At 44.0% G+C, this 16,909-nt stretch overlaps 1 protein-coding gene across 1 annotated transcript in view; it reads left to right on the forward strand.

Moving 5' to 3' along the window:
- The window catches only part of Slc9a4 (solute carrier family 9 member A4), a 53,406-nt gene extending 42,429 nt beyond the window's left edge, over window positions 1-10,977 (forward strand). The window contains exons 9-12 of the mRNA XM_032901018.1: window positions 510-606; window positions 4,692-4,823; window positions 5,498-5,585; window positions 10,597-10,977. Of these exons, the coding sequence (XP_032756909.1) occupies window positions 510-606; window positions 4,692-4,823; window positions 5,498-5,585; window positions 10,597-10,952 (673 nt within the window). The 3' untranslated portion in view covers window positions 10,953-10,977. The remainder of the gene's footprint in view (window positions 1-509; window positions 607-4,691; window positions 4,824-5,497; window positions 5,586-10,596) is intronic.
- Window positions 10,978-16,909: the final 5,932 nt, after the last annotated feature.

Consider the following 16,909-nt stretch of genomic DNA (forward strand, 5'->3'; position numbering starts at 1 on the left):
ATTCCCAGAGAACTTTATTCACGTAATAACCCGACGTTACCACTGAGTCTCAAAAGGCAGTGGTGTGGATGATGTTGGCTTCTGAACTGTCTATCCGAGCACAGAACTAACAAAAACGGCCACACGAACCTTTGATTGTTTTTTTTTTTTTTCTACTAAGTATCATGTTGGGATTAAATGTTGGGATTACATTTTATGGCACCATTTCCTAAAATTGACCTTTATTGTATTTTATAAATTAGATGGTGGTCATGACCTTGCTAAACCCCCTTTAGAAACTGCTCACAATAATAACAACACAGAAACTGTAAGGAAGCGATATTTTTAAATCTTTAAGTCAAAACATATGTTTGGACTTAATTGATTTGCTAAGGTGGCGGGAAGGATTATGCACACATAAAATCCTGGAATTTAGGAATTTCTCCGAGGCAGGGCAAGGCTTAACGTTTCTTCCTGGCACTTCTTGCCCAGACAGAAAAATAATGCCTTTTCTCCACTGTCGTCTCCAGGTCTGAGAGGATACAGGGAATCAAGCGACTTTCCCCCGAAGACGTGGAGTCCATGCGGGACATTCTGACGAGAAACATGTACCAAGTTCGGCAAAGAGTATGTGCGAGCCCTCTGCGCAGCCTCCTGCTCTACCCTGCCTTGCCCCTATCAGGTCTTCAGGCTGTGCCTTGTTCACACTGTCCTCCCTGTGCTGTGCTTGAAGAAGGGAAAGGTAGTTGTGGGCTGTGAGGCTGGCAACAGTGGCCTTAGAATGAATGCAAATCCAATTGCTGGCTCTAGGGGTCAGGCTGCCCCAGCCATGCGGCTAAAGCTTTCAGAGCCCACAGATCTGCCTATCCTCAAAGGGAAGACAGATGCAGCCATCCATCCTCCTGTCGCGTAGGATCCTGGCAGCCATCGGGTTGTCCAGTGGGGTCAACTATGCTAAAAGTTAACAAATAGAGCTTATTGGATCAGAGTCAGGATGCTATAATACTGAAAGCTGGACTGTAGGGAAATACTGGCGCCTTGGTGTTTTGGTCTGGAATTGGTATGGTCTCTTCATTAGTTTTTAGCCTGAGTCAATGACAGACAAATCAGTGTCACTCCTGCAGAAGCCTTTTCAAGTCTGATGGCTCATTTGTCCATCCTGTTTCTTGGCTATGATTAAGTATGTCTCTTGTGAGGGCTTTTGTTCGTGGTAATGCCCTAGGTCATTCTTTGGATGAGATTAAGAAACTGTCTAAGCTGTTCATTCTCAAGTAGAAGATGCTGGGGTTAGCAAACTTGGTGATCGGATTGAGTCAAGGTTATAAGATACATGTAAGTTAAGAGTTCTCTGCTGCGCTCCTGCCCAGTGTTCTCTCTGAGACTCCAGACTTACACAGTCAGGGAAGGTCAGTGGTCTGAAGTTTTGTGTCAGAAATGCTGATGACTAAGGGGCTGGTGTCAGAAAGGCTGAAGGAATACAATGGGTTTCAGATCATTCCAAGCGAAACTGTTCCAGCAGGACTATCACATTTCACCTCTACTAAGTAGATAAGAACTTCCTGGTGTGGAGCGTGGCTAGTTTAGTGAGAGCCAGGCCCAGTGAGTACCTGGCACTCACTGTTTTCTCCATCTTATTGATACAGGGAAGGAGGTTGGAGTTCTGAAACTCCAATACATTTTGAAATGGTCCACTGCCCACATCCTCTTTCATTCCTCAGATGTAGAGGACAAACAAGTAGGTGTGATGTTAGGTTTCTGTCAACCTGACACAAACTAGAGGCAGGAAAGAAGAGACCTTGGTTGTGGGTTTGCTTTCATCATACTACCTGTAATCAAGTTTTGGGGAGCATTTTCTTGATTGGTGATTGATATGGAGCCAGATAGCCACCGTCTTCTTTCGTCTGGTCTTCAGCATCCTTCTTCTAAGCTATGCAGCATCTCCCGTCCTTCCTTGAATATATTGTCCACATTCATTAAAGAGTTCATTGCTAAGCATCAAATGGAGTCAAAGCAGAGTAGGATTAGGGAGTGGGGTGCAGTGATAGGCTGCAGGTACTTTTTTGCCTCCATTTTTAGTTTGTTGAAAATATACCTCACCAATCCCCTTCCCTGTTAGTGCAGATTTACAAATGCCATTGAGGAAAAGCAACCCCAGAGGAAAGTGTTTACTTGGCTTACACTTTCAGTCACAGCCCATCACTGAGGGATGTCAGAGCAGGAACTTAAACAGGAGCATAGGCAGGAATCACTGGAAGGGGCACTGCTGCTTCCTAGCTCACTCCAGGAAGTGAGCCTGCTTGCTTATACCACCCAGGACCACTTGCATAGGGAATGGCACTGCCCACAGTGGGTTTGTCCTCCCACATCAACCATGAATTAATGAAATGCCCTAAAGACTGAGTTACAATGTGATAAAGACAGTCCTTCAACTGGGCTTTCCCCTTTCAGAGTGTCTCCAGTTTGTGTCAAGTTGACAAAACCATAGCCAACCAACCAGTCAACCACCCAACCAACCAACCAACCAAACAAACAAAAACTCTAACAACACACCCGTTTTTCCCACTACCTCAAAAGTCTTCTACTTTTTCATAGAAAAATCTTCTGGAAATGCTACCCTGAATAACTGAAAACAAACACACACACACACACACACACACACACACACATGTATATTATATAGTATATAGTATAGTATCTATTGCTTGAGGGATTGACAGGAAGACTGTGTAGAAGTCATCTGTTGTCTTCACATCTGGACAATAAGAGTAGGACTTGTAGATGGAAACATTTATCACTGGGCATAGCTAAGAGTCAGTCGTGGGGCTTAGCAGTCACTTCTAAGCAGGGCCAGAAAGAATATAGGGTCCGATTCTGGCCTATCCTAAGCTGTAGTTGACATGAAACTGTGCTGGTCCAACTCTGATTCTGGCCACATCTTTTTAAAAACACTTCCTTTTAGTGTGTCCAGGATAGCATGTACATAGGTGGGGAAGGTGAAGGACTAACTTCTAGAGATTCCCAGTGACACTGCAGAGACAGAGGGCCCCCCAACACAGCAAGATGGAAACAGAGAGGCATGCCCCAAACTTACCAAAGAATAAAGGTCAGCCCAGACTCTATGGCAGTGGTTCTAATGACGCAACCCTTTAATACAGTTCCTCATGGGGTGATGACCCCCAACCATAAAATTATTTTCATTGCTACGTCATAACTGTAATTTTGTTACCATTATGAGTCATGGTATAACTATTTAGTATTCGACCCCTGTGGAAGGGTTGTATGGAAGTATGTATTTCGACATTCATTTCTTATCTTTGGGAATGATTTTATGGCATCTGAGAGCATGTTTCCCCAACTGATGGATACCTGGCTGGGAGATAAGGTCTTGACTCCTGGCAGGTTGTGTGTGGCTTGTCATCCATCACTTCTCTTTGCCTGTGCTTACTGTCTTTGAATACTATGTCTCTCTCTCATAATAACAAACTCATGACTGGATCTTTTCTTGGGGTTCCTTCTACCTTCCCTCAGAGTTGGTTGGTCACTTCCGTCCCTCAGTTCTTATGGCCCTCCCTCCTGTGCAGAACCCACTTAGGGCTGCAGGCTCTGTCCGGCAAGCCTGCCCCATCCAAGCCTGAGTGAGTGCCCTGCTACATACCTCCTGGATGGTTCTAACATCTTATCTCAACTGAATGTAGAGGTGAAATTCCCTGTCTACTTAACTCCCGCAGATGACTGTAAGCCTTTGGAAGACCCACATTTATAATTATTCATTTTTAATTTCCTGCTTGTTATAGCACCTAATAGGCTACCCACCTTTTGTTATTGAAGTAATTATCTTTTTTTTTCAAGTCATGAACCAGTAAGGAGGACACAGGCAACAGTGACCCTCTTATAAAACAGAGATTTGCAGTTTATTGGCACATGCAATGTATCACTCACTGACTCCAGAAAATCAGACATTCACTGATGAACTTGGAGCAAGCATCAGTGGGGACAAGAAGTTCCACTTAATCAAACATACGTTTATGGATAGATATTGGCCTGTGGTCCATGATAGCTTCCATTGGTGAAAGGTGAAGGCAGGAGAGAAAAGTCATTTAAAGTTCGTCAAGCTGGTCTGGTCTTTAAATTAAGGAGTATTTTCACTGAGAAATCTCTCCCTCTCCCCTCTCCCCTCTCCCTCTCCCCTCTCCCTCTCCCCTCTCCCTCTCCCCTCTCCCCTCTCTCCCCTCTCCCCTCTCCCCTTCCCTCTCCCCTCTCCCTCTCCCCCTCCCCTCCTCCTCCTTCTCCCTTTTCCTTCTTCCCCCTTCCCTCCCTCTTCCCCCTCCCTCCCTCCCTCCCTCCCCCCTCTCATCTTTAATTTCAAGCAGAAACTTTGTGGAATTTTCAAAATTAGTTTTAATGTTTTTCTTACCCATCACATCTAAAGGCTTAGCACTGAAAATAATCTTGGAAAGAATGTGGGTGTGCAGGACAGCCACAGTCTGTGGGCACCATAGTGGTGTAAGGGTAGAGTTGCTTCACCATCCACAGTCGTAGCCAGGCCTGAGAGTCCTGAGTTTGCTTGCAGCCTTAACCCCACTGAGGCTTGCTCAGTCATGCCAGAGGCGAAGCTGAGCCCATGCTCTGGGTCTACCTACTCTAGCAGTCTATGATGCCACTGGAGGTAACACTGGCATTCTTACCTGAATATTATTATGCTTTACCTACAGACTCTGTCCTACAACAAATACAACCTCAAACCCCAAACAAGTGAGAAGCAGGCCAAAGAGATCCTGATCCGCCGCCAGAACACCTTGAGGGAGAGCCTGCGGAAAGGCCAGAGTCTGCCCTGGGGAAAGCCAGTATGTGGTGTGGATCTGTCACCAAATAACTGGGCCTGTCCTTGGGGCAGGGCCTCATCAGCTGAGGGCAAATCACTCACTACTTATTCCGACTTCACTTGCTACCAAAGAGATGGAAAAACTTTAGGGGGCAACAGACCAGAACAGCGCCCTCATCTGGATGGAGGAGTCCAGGGACTCAGGCATTTGTGAATGAAGTATAGTGAGGAGATGCTTTCCAAGGTAGACCAGTGACTCCAAGTGGTCCTGAGCCTAGTCTATCCCCAGGAGCCATGGTGGTCATGACTCCTCAGATGAAAGCTTCTAGGCCTCTCAGAAGCTTGTCTAGAATGATTTGCTTTTGCCTAGGCTACCTCTTTCCATCACCAGTGATCACCTGACATCTTACTAGCAGAGGCTGTATAATGCTTATCATATAGGAGCTCCTAGACAGAACAGCCTGGAAGGCTGATACTCAGTGGGGCTGCGACAGTAACTTTGGAAAGTTGACAAAGGTCCTTTCAACATGAGGGGTGGGGTTACGTATTGAGTTATGTGTCCTTTAGACACACATAATTAAATGCCAACAACCCTAGCAAACGGCTCAGCAGAGAGCTGCTCCCTTCCCTTTGTCTGTGTGTCAGTTGAAACTATAGTATCCTAATTCTGCATTTGTTTCTTCTTGCTACCCATAGGCAGGCACCAAGAACTTCCGATATCTCTCCTTCCCTTACAGCAATCCTCAGCCAGCAAGGAGAGGGGCAAGGGCTGCTGAATCCACAGGTAACCCATGCTATTGGCTGCTGCATTGCCTCCTGTGCAGGGCCAGGTGGAGAAGATTTGGGGACTTGGGGGCCAAGAGACACAGCCAAGGCTATTTTGTAGAAACTTGAAATAGAACAAAATGAAGGCATCTTTTATAAATAAATTCCACGATTTTATTTATGGGCACAGAAATGTAGATTTATTACAATTTTGCCATGCACTATTATCCTTTTCTAATTTTTCCGGCCTTTTCTGAGGGTAGGGATGATTAGTAGGTCACATGATTGCACGATCAATACCTCTTCCATGGTATGGTGCCTTAAAGAAAGATATGTGTGTAAAAGGCTCACTTCAGAACTGTTGAAACAGGCCAATGCAATTTAACTATGAGGTTAGATTTTATTGGAGGTATTTGGTCATATTTACTGATTAGTGGTTTCCCATGTAACACGCAAGTGAGATTCCTAGGTTTTGGAAATGTTCATTATTCTAATAAAAGCCAATTTAGCATGCTTTAAATATGTATCAAAATGCTTTCTATTAGAAAAGGGGAATATATAATATAATCCTATGCTATGTTGCCTGTTTGATTTTCTATGTAAACCTTAAAAGAAATCACATTGGGTAGTCAAATAAACTGAAGGCATAGGACCTTAAATTATGTTAAAGGCAATATAATTATTCTTTGAAATAAGGGTTTTTGTTTCTTTGTTTTTCTTGCTAAAACAGGCTTCATGTAAAACACACATCCACCACTGGAGTAAAAGCACAGGGGACGAGTTAAACAGACTTTAAAGATTGGGATGTAATCCCTATAGAACATTTTAGTCAGTGCCCTTCTGTTGTTCTCTCCACACTATTTCTTGACCTTCATAGAGCCCATATCCTGCTCAAAGAATTATAAAAGCACTGTAGCACCTTGTACAGAAAATCAAACACGAGTGATTGTTTTGTCTCCCCCATCCCCAAATTTCCTAGTTCACTTGACAGTGACCTAGAGAAGAGAGATTTCTCATCTCAACAGATATGAATTTAGTTGTCATTTTAAATGATAAAACACTAGTCAGTTGCATAGAGCAAAATCATCGTTTATTTACATTTCAACCCATCTGGAGCTTTTCCTTGGAAATAGAATAAGTCAGATATACTCTTAAAGTTACTTGCTATGATGGTGTTCCTTCCCAACACTATGTCTATAAAATGAAATGCCAACTTTGTGCTAAATTCCTTCCTTCTGAAGGGGTCTTTGGACTAGAAACTTTGTTTCATTCTTCTTGTTACTAAATTCCTTCCTTCTGAAGGGGCCTTTGGACTAGAAACTTTGTTTCATTCTTCTTGTTACTAAATTCCTTCCTTCTGAAGGGGCCTTTGGACTAGAAACTTTGTTTCATTCTTCTTGTTACTAAATACCTTCCTTCTGAAGGGGCCTTTGGACTAGTAACTTTGTTTCATTCATTTTTTTTTTCGTCTGTTCCTGATGACACGGTGGCATTTGATACTATGAGGGAGTTTCACAAAGAAAAGGAAATTAAGAAGAGAGACACAAGCACAGAACAGGAAACAGATTGATTTTAAAATGCCCTTTTTATTCTAATAACAAGTCTAATCTTGTTCTATAAGTGAAGAGAAAATGAGAGCTCCACAGCTATTTTCTGGGGCGATCATCACTACTGCAGGACTCTGACATGGAGTCAGCCTAGCACGTTCTTGGGGTGTGGATGTACAAATATAAACAAGCATTAGAGCAAACAGCCAGATGGTTACTCTAAATTCTAAACCATGAGGAGTGTGCTTTATTCTAGAAGGTAGAAATTGGTTAACAATTGGAAATGTGTTTAGGTATTCATTAGATTTAACCAGTGAAAGGACTCTAACATTTATCTGGTTATAACATCTTATCAATTCTTTATAAACCTCATGCAGTATATTTTGATAATATTTCCCCCAATTCCTCCCATAGCTTGTCCTGGATCTCCTTCCTTATACTGCCATCTACTCCCCAACCGAACATATGAATGAGACACCATTGGTTGGAGGAACCTACTAAAGGAGGAGGGTTGGCTAAAAACACATGAATTCCCTCAAGCTGTGGCTGCCTACACAATTTCAAGCCTTCTAGCATAGAGTGGGGCGTCCATGACCCCCACCCCAACTGATAAACTATAGACAGTTGATGGTTTCTGCTGGAGGAAGAGTTAATTTTCTTTAGGTTAGGTTAACTGTACTGCAGTAGATGGCCCTACAGTCAGAAGTATACGAGCAGGCACAAATTGGAGTTGGTTAATTGTTATTTTAAAATATATGTGAAAATGTATGCAACAAATGCAACAACAAGAAACAAACAAACAAACAAAAATAGCCTGCCCCTCAGAAAAATGGTATGGTAGAAATCAGAATGAGATGCAGAGAGTCCTCAATGTGTGGCTAAGAGTTTGATCATTTGAGAGTAACTCTCTTCAAGTGTCAGGAGAAGTGGGAAACTCTAGTTAGGAGAATTTGGGTGTCATGATTTCCTCAACTGTGTATCTCTGGCCAACCAATCTGAGTCTACAAAAACACTTCCTGGCTCTTTTCGGGCCCTCCAAAGTCTGAATGCTCCTGTTTGTGAATTACATGATGGTTTTAGAGACCTGTATACTCTTCTAAGGATCCTTTGCCTGTGGGGTTCATATTGTATTACAATTATGGCCCCCCCAACTTAAAATGTCTTGTATGTGTGAGGCAGATTTAAACCCATTAAATTTTAGAATATGCGAAAAGCTCTTGAGAGATTGAAGTTGGTGAAGGTTACATAGAAGCGTGAACATTCTTAGTGCCATTAAACTGTCCTTGGAAATGGTCGAGATGTTTACAATGTTAAGTGTGTGTGTGTGTGTGTGTGTGTGTGTGTGTGTGTGTGTGTGTGTGGTTTTATGTGCAGAAATACAAAAGTCCTGCTCTCTGGGTCTGCGGCCCTAGACAGTTCACACTGGATCAAGCGAATCCCCTGTGGGTTTGTCTCCACCCTGCCCTGGGCAGAAGCACCTTCCCTGTTTACCTGTTTCTCATTCAGCCTTAGTATTTATGTTTGTTTGGTAGGTGGAATGTCAACCTCACATACTGCTTGAGAGGTAACCACCATTCTTCCCTGGGATGCCAGGTCTGCATACTTACCCATAGACATGAAAGACGACCAGATATAGTCCACATCATTAACCTACAATGACAGAGACTTGCTCCATGCTGTCCACTGACAGGAAGCTCTTAGGACTGGCTAGAGTGAGAGCAGGGGCGGGATCTGTGGACACAACTCAGACAGACTTCCCAATGCAAAGGATCTGGGGGAACTGAGGATCAGGGTCCACTCCTGGCACAAATAAAAGGGGGATTTCAAGAAAGAAAAAAATTAGAGCAAATAGATGATACCATTATCTTTACCTCCAGTAGAGTATCCCTCTGTCAGTCTCCCAGCTGCTGGCCTATATGATTTGGCTGCATTTTGCAAGAAAAACAAAACAAGACAAACAAAATAATTTCTGAGTCGAGTATTTTAAGATTTTCTTGTGCCTTGTAACTTGTCCACATTTTTGTCAAGTACAAACCTTTGGGTAGACAGTACTAATTTTATGAGTGCTCTTCTAGCTTTGTCTCCTTTTGCTTCTTTAGGAGGGACTAGAAAGTGGAAGAAAGAACAGGATTTTCAGGTTTACAAATAAATGCCTAAGAATACTGAAACTCCCCGGAGAACATTCAAGGGCAAAATAAATTCATGAGCCTAAAACCTGGAGGAGACAAGAAATGATATTTGTAAAAAGTACTCCTTTGTTTACTGGTGAAAAGGACACTGTGTTTTAGGAATGGATAGAAATTTGGAAATTGGTTCAAAACAGAGCATCAAATGGCTACCTGCCGGATAGTAACACACATGCTATCTGCTCAGTTGTCATCCACACTTAAGTAGGCTTTTTCTTACCTCTTTTCTCCCTCCCACCCCCAGTACAATATAACAACTATTTGCACAACATTTTCAATGTATCGATTCCTATAAGTAGTTTAGAAACTACTCAAAAATTGTAGGATGTGCATAGGTTATATGCAAATACTGTGCCATTTTACGTGAGAGACTGGAGCACGTGTTTATCTTGGTATACTTACGTAGGACACAGAGGAATGGCTCCGATCCTGTTTGTACCAGCCATATCATGTTGAAAGTCACCTCATCCTGAACAGCTTCAGGTACTTTCCACATGATGTGAGGACTATAGTTTTACCCATCTCAGAGGCCACTCGGATGATTAAATATTGTAAAATATGCAAGTGACTGTCGCAGAGGTAGGTACCTAGTCGTTCCTCCAAGAGGGGAAGCACTCAGCCTCATCACATCTTCATGTTCCACTGCAATCTGCTCTTCCTCTACCACATTGACAGGGAGCATCTGTCACATACAGCCTGGATCTCCTGTGGCTCCCCAACCCTCCCATCTCTGTTTCTCCAAGATTCCATCTCCAAGGTCAAAGCAGTGGAACTCAGATGTAAAGCTTTCAGACAGCTACACACTGAACATCAAACCAGGCATGCGACTCACACCTGTGATCTCACTTTGGAAGCCAATGCAAGGGAACCACTGTAAATCCAAGGTCATCCATCCTACGTGACAGGATCAGACCTTGTCTCAACAAAACAGAAACAGGGTAAAAACCAACCACCTTAATGGAACCTTTAGCATAGCATTTGCCTTTTACAGGGTAGAGTATTTTAGTAGTAATTATTTTATGCTGCTATTAGTCCGTAACTGTGAAAAGATACTCTGCTACTCATCTAGGGAAGGCTGGCTGAATGTGCAGGTTTCTGTGAATCCCCACTTGTTTGCAGAACCAAGCATACAGCTCTGCCTTCTCAGTCCTGTGGGGTCGTCATGTTGAAAGGAAAAGTCAGGCTGGTACAATGCTGAATGCAGGAGCTGCAGTCGCACATATTCTTGCCATCTGGGCATGAAGCCTTAACTCCAATCTCAAGTGTTGTTTTCATTTCTGTCATGATGTCTTTTTAGATGATGATGGTGCTGACCCAGGATTCCAGCCCTTGATGCTCAGCGCACACTCGAGAGTAGGGTCCCTTCAGGAAAGGCGACCAACAGAATCAATGATTCCGATGAAGAGGCTGCAGAGAGGAGAGAAGGCGCTTAGCTTCAGTTACCGAAGCAACACCAGCCGGGAGGAACAGGCCAGTTGGCACAGGATGAATGTCCTCCGACCCAAGCCGCTGTTCTATGCAGTGGACGAGGAGTATGACTCTGGAGAGCAGACAGAGGAGGAGACCTCAGCAACCCTGTCCAGATGGACAGCTGAGCACAGACGCTGCAGAGAGCACCACAAGTCCCACAGTCCTTTGCTCCATAGGAAATAGCTCATCGTCCCACAGTCCTTTGCTCCATAGGAAATAGCTCATCATTCCCAGACGGCTGCTGGTTCTTTCCAGAGTCCCAAATCATATTTTATATAATGGAAATTCTCACAGTCAGGAACAGTTACTGAGTTTGCATTTTTTGTTTTTGTTTTTGTTTTTGAAACCTCCGGACACTTATCTATAAAAGCAGAGTGAGCATTCACAGTGAACTGGAAGGCCAAGCCACATTCTTGTCCTTTGTAGATGAATTCTGCATGCAGTCAAATGTCATTCCTTCTCAGAGTAACCAGCCGTCTTTGAAGGTTGCAGAAATCCATCAAGTACTCTTGGTTTTCTCCCAGATGTCAAGAAGGATGCTGGGATTTGGAGATACGTAATGGCGGAAGCCATTAGGAAAACCTACTGCTGAAAAAAGAAAAAAAAAACCCAAAGAACAAAGATATTTTCATCTAGAATTCATAGGAACCTCATATCTCAATCCTCTGATCCATGCCATTGTGATCAGAACTACACATGATTGGTCAGTAATTCCTATCAATTGTATGCAATTTATAATCAATTAGAACTGGCAGGGGTCTTTGAATTCAGCCCCTGGTGTTTTCAGATCAAGACATGTTGACGAAGATCCCATGGCATATTGGCCACCTTGCAAGTTGTATGCATTTGGCTTTAAATTTTTTTCTTGAAATGAACTTCTTTATTTTCAAGAATAACAATAATGTACCTCAAATGGGAGGTAAAACTTGTTGCACACCGTTATGTTTAATCGGTGATATTGATAGATGTGATCTGTACTATAGGGGCTGATCTTATGAATCTGTATACTATTTTTATAATTAGAGTGATAATTTAAAATAAATTTTAGCAATATAAGAGCTACAGTTTAATAGCAATGACAAGAATAATAGTATTTATCTGCTGTGTGTTTGTAGCTTGTGAAGTTTTGCTCTGGAGTTTAGTGACTCTTCTTCAGTTGTGTTTTTCATGGTGATTATTCCAAACCTGACCTTCGGCTTCACACTTTAGCTTGCCAGTTTTAGCAGCTGCTCTTTACCTCTCTCCCCGCCTTACACATCCCTTCTCTTCTATCTCTGCATCTACGTACAAATAAACATTTCTGAAACGTTACCTACTGTGTCAGATAACTAGACCTATGGCAGTCAATTCAATAAATAGCCTTTGCCATCATTGTTGTGTTCTATAAAAAGATAGAGGAAGGGATATGGTTGATGGAGGAGTGGTATGGTGTGGGGGAAGGCAGTGCCTCTGTGGGCCCATGCTGAGACATCCCTCTTCCTCCTGAGGTACCAGCCACAGGACGGTATAGTATAGAATAGACTTTATTCAGGGCATGGGGAGGTTGAGTTGAGAAAAGGAAGAGAAAAGAAGAGAGAGAGGGGTGGGGCAAGGGGAAGGGGAAGGGGAAGAGGGAGAGGGAGAGGGAGAGGGAGAGGGAGAGGGAGAAGGAGCCAGCCAGGAGCACTTGGAGAAAGGGGAAAATGGAATGGGGAGAGAGGGTAAGGAGCAGGAGCAAGAGGAGGAGAGAAGGGAGCAAGAGCAAGAGAATCAGGAGGGGGCAATCAGTCCCTTTTATAGTGAGTCGGGTATACCTGGCTGTTGCCAGGCAACTGTGGGGCAGAGCCTAGAAGAAATGCTAACAATCATGGCTTTATCCATCTCCACCATGCCCATATGACTTAATCAAGCACATCTTTCAAGGCCACCAACAAACACTCTTTGTTGCTAAGAACTGCCTTGACTCTCTAGATGCCCTGAGCTCCTTGGATGGGAGAGGAGACTTGCCTTGTCCTCTGGGCACATGTGTTTAGTCTTGTGGCCCAAAGGACAAGGGAGGACAGTTTGATTGATTGACCATTTGCCCATTTATCAGTTGCAACTTTTTCCTTGTTCACTTCTACCAACTTTCCTTTCATTACTATCATGGTGTCTTCTCCATGGAAGGATATGCAAAGATGTTGAACAGAAGACAACACAGTTGAGCTGGAAGGAATATTAGAGAAGGTGTCATCAGACATTTCTCTTTTCCAGGTATCAAAACTAATGTTCTGAAATTGGACCTGAAGCCAGCACAGGGTCTGCTTTCCCTGGGGGGGGGGGAGACTTGTCCTCTGTCCTGACCTTTAGCTATTAGCAGTGACCATGTGACCTCATGCCAGACCCATGTGGCACTGGTGATTTTCGCGCGGGTTCCTATGGTAGGAGTAGACATGAAAATCAAAGAAGGCGACCGTCCTTTGTTCTTCAGAATCGGAACTAGAATGTGTCTTCCAAACCATACAATATCTTTATTTTAATAAAATCCAGGCCCTGTCAAGTGACTGTAATAATCTCTGAGGGAGGAAGCACACGTAAAACTCAGGGAAGCAGTGATCAAAGGAAGAAAGACCTTTAGGTTTCACAGAGAGGTTGTGAGTCAGAGCCTTTAATTGGCAGCCAGAGGCAGAGAGTGGTCACCAGAATGCACCGGAGCAAAGCTCTGTGTGCAACCTGTTCTTCAGAGACAGAAGATACCACCTCCTTTTCAGGACTCCATCTATACAGCAATAGATATCCAAGTAACAAGGGCTCCTTCCCAGAGTAAGTCACATTTAAGGATTGTAGGAATATCTTGGGAGAAAATCTCCTGGTTTTCTGCCAGACACCAGTGGCATTCGAAAGAGGGGTCCTGGGATTTAGAGAGATATAATGGTGGAAGTTATTAGGAAAATTCACTGTGGAGAGGGGGTTGTTGGGGGAGGGGAACACCCTCATAGAAGAAGGGGAGGGGGATGGAATAGGGGACTTATGTACGGGAAACCAGGAAAGTGAATAACATTTGAAATGTAAGTAACAAAAAATCCAATAAAAAGAAAATTCAGTGCTGAGCGATGAGCCACCTTCCACAGGCAGAGAAGATCTTAGAGCAAAGAAGAGGAAGAGGCAGGGAGAATCCAGGCTGGTTGACAGGGAATCCACTCCGGAGACACTTACTTACCTCTGGCATACTACTGAGAATAAGAAGGCAGGGCTCACAGCTGCAGGGCGTGGTTGTCTAGCTTTGATTTGTAGAGTTGTCCTTCTGAGCTACAGGGGTCCCATATGGGACCCGGTGTGTATGACAATTCCCACCAACCACATGATGGCTCACAACTATCTGTAATGGGATCTGATGCCCTCTTCTGGTGTGTCTGGAGAGCGACAGTGTACTTGCATAATCAATCAATCAATCAATCAATCCATCAATCCATCAATCCATATCTTTAAAACAACTATTTAAAAATGTGAGAATTTCTCACTTCTGCAAACTTCCACTTAGTAGTTTGGGGTGGCATTTGATCATAGATGATTGGGATTGCAGAAATGGAACCTGGGACTAGGGAACCCCACTCTACCATGAAGAGCAGCTAAGGTAATGGAGAAATAAAAAACCAGCTCCGCTGTTGTGCTGAGCTGTCTGGCCGATTCCCTCACCCATCACTGCCCACATAAGAGGACAGGCTAGGCTCTCTGAATTCTGGTGAACATTCAGGGTGACTAGAGAAACTGATTCTCTGGCCACGTAGTCCTGTAGCCCAATAACCACACAAACAATCTATATTTTAGTAGGTGTTGACTTCCTGAGGCCATTTACAGTCTGGAGATGGCCCTCAAGCTCCTGAGTAAATGGCGACAGGTCAAGGACCCTGTGAAGCCGCTGGTGGCTCGATCAGTCTGGGAGGTTCATTTTGAAATGGGCTCATTGGATGCACAGCAGGGTTTGCGTGTGTGACTTAATATTGTTTCCTGCATTCTCCTCACTGGCAGCTCATGGTAGAAATGAGTTGGGGGTTAGCAAACATCTGAGAATGCTCTGGAGTGGGTTTCCCCTGTGAGTTTCTCCAGCAGGTGCCAGCCTGCACCCTGCAGGGCAGCATGTTCTCCTCCTGGGTGTGGTACCTGGGTGTGGAGGACCTTTCGACCTTTGCTCCTCATTCACTGGGAGGGAGGGAAATGACATTAGGATTCCTAGCTAGGGCCTGGCTTCTCAACCACAAACTGTCAACTTTGAACTTAACGTTTTATTTTAACAAGGGGGGGGAGGAGAGAGAGAGAGAGAGAGAGAGAGAGAGAGAGAGAGAGAGAGAAGAAAACCAGATGTACAACTTCCAAATTCTAGTCTCCTCCTCTGAATATTTGTTTTTAACTCTCTGAAAACAAGTTGCTAACATGAGGAGCGCTGGGTACCAGTGTATTCTAAGGTTCTGTGAAGGGTCCTTTCCTTTCCTTTCCTTTCCTTTCCTTTCCTTTCCTTTCCTTTCCTTTCCTTTCCTTTCCTTTCCTTCCCTTCCCTTCCCTTCCCTTCCCTTCCCTTCCTTCCCTTCCCTTCCCTTCCCTTCCTTTCCTTTTCTTTCCTTTCCTTTCCTTTTTCCTTTTCTTTCCTTTCCTTTCCTTTCCTTTCATTGTTCCTGTAGCTCATAGTCTCGAAAGATTTTTCTCTACATTTGGTAAACGTTCTTCATTCACATTTTCTCCTGTCATCTGACGTGGGGTCATAGGCCCTGCTCTGTCTTTCTTCGAAAAGAGAAGTGTTGGCTACAGAAAGGACTTTGCAAAGTGGGGATTCTGCACACTTAACTACCTTCCTACCCTTACTTCCTTTCTCCTGCAGGATGTTTGCTTCTGCACTTACCTTCTTGGACAAAACTTATGTGTTCTAGGAGGTGGAGTGAATGTCCCTTAATCCTGCGATGGGACTGCCATCCTTCCCTGAGGGACGCCTGTTCACACAGGTGTGCAGACAGAGCTCGAGTCTGCAGCAGCAGGGAACGCTGAATCCCGCAAGGAAGCCCCTTGAATGTCCTTTTCCTATTCAGAAGCTTGCTACCCTGGCCATTCTGATATCAAATGAATACAATTAAATCAGAACGTGGGCTTTGATGTCATACAGCAGGTACGCGCACCCATTCCTAAGCTGAAATTTGCCAATCGGGTGATTTTTTTTCTATTTATATATAAGTACACTGTGGCTGTCTTCAGACACACCAGAAGGAGAAGCCCACACAGGGCTAGTCACCCTGTGAGTGGGAGCAATGGGCCCTTTCATCTGTGAATAATTGCTTTAATAAATTCATTTTCCTCCTAGGACTCTGCTGCATTTCCAAGCCAGAGGTGCTTAAGTTACTGTAACAGGTCACAGATAGAAATTTCCTTTGCCCAATCTTCTTCAAGCTAGGGTTCCTTCAAGAAAGGACAGGACTTGGACAATCTCCACAGCTAACTTCAAGACAGAGACATGGATATTGTCCCCCCCCCTACCCTTCCCACAGTCTGCAGGCTGCTGAGCTGCTAATTGAAGCTGAGGGGAAGGCGAGCTCGGGCTAAATAAAGGGAAGGAAGGAAGGACACGCAGTCTTCTCACATCAGGTTTTTGCTTTCTGCGTTTTTAGTCTCATTGGGTTTTATCTTGAGCTCATGACAACACTAGAAGCAGAACCAATTAAAAACATTTAAAGCAGAGGGGTGTCCTGGTTAGTGTGGGTGCCACTGGCTTGAGGGAAGGAAGAGCCTGCAGTGCTACATTTATTTTGCTTCCTTGTAGGCGTTTTTTCTGAGTAAACTGGGAACAGGCGAGAGGAACTCCGGGTTTCACCAGTGTTCTGTTTCAAGCTGAAGCTAGGGTTGTTTTGAATTTGTGTTTCCCCTGGACTGCATTTCAGGAGGCCGTTATCTAACTATGTCATCTCTAAAGGGGTTGCGTGCACAGGGAAGGGGAGGGAACATGTCACCAGAGTCCTTAAAGCACAAATCAAACCACCATTCAGAAAGAGGGACACAGGATATATGTTCTGTCTTCCAAATAGAGCATATTCTTAGTAGGAGCGGAAGTTGCTGACCCCCATGGTACATGGAGCCACAGAGTCAGTCAGTACAGACCATCGGGGCTAAAAGCATGAAGTTTAATAAACAATATTTACCAC

Source organism: Rattus rattus, chromosome 4 (assembly GCF_011064425.1).
Source record: "Rattus rattus isolate New Zealand chromosome 4, Rrattus_CSIRO_v1, whole genome shotgun sequence".
NCBI lineage: Eukaryota > Metazoa > Chordata > Mammalia > Rodentia > Muridae > Rattus > Rattus rattus.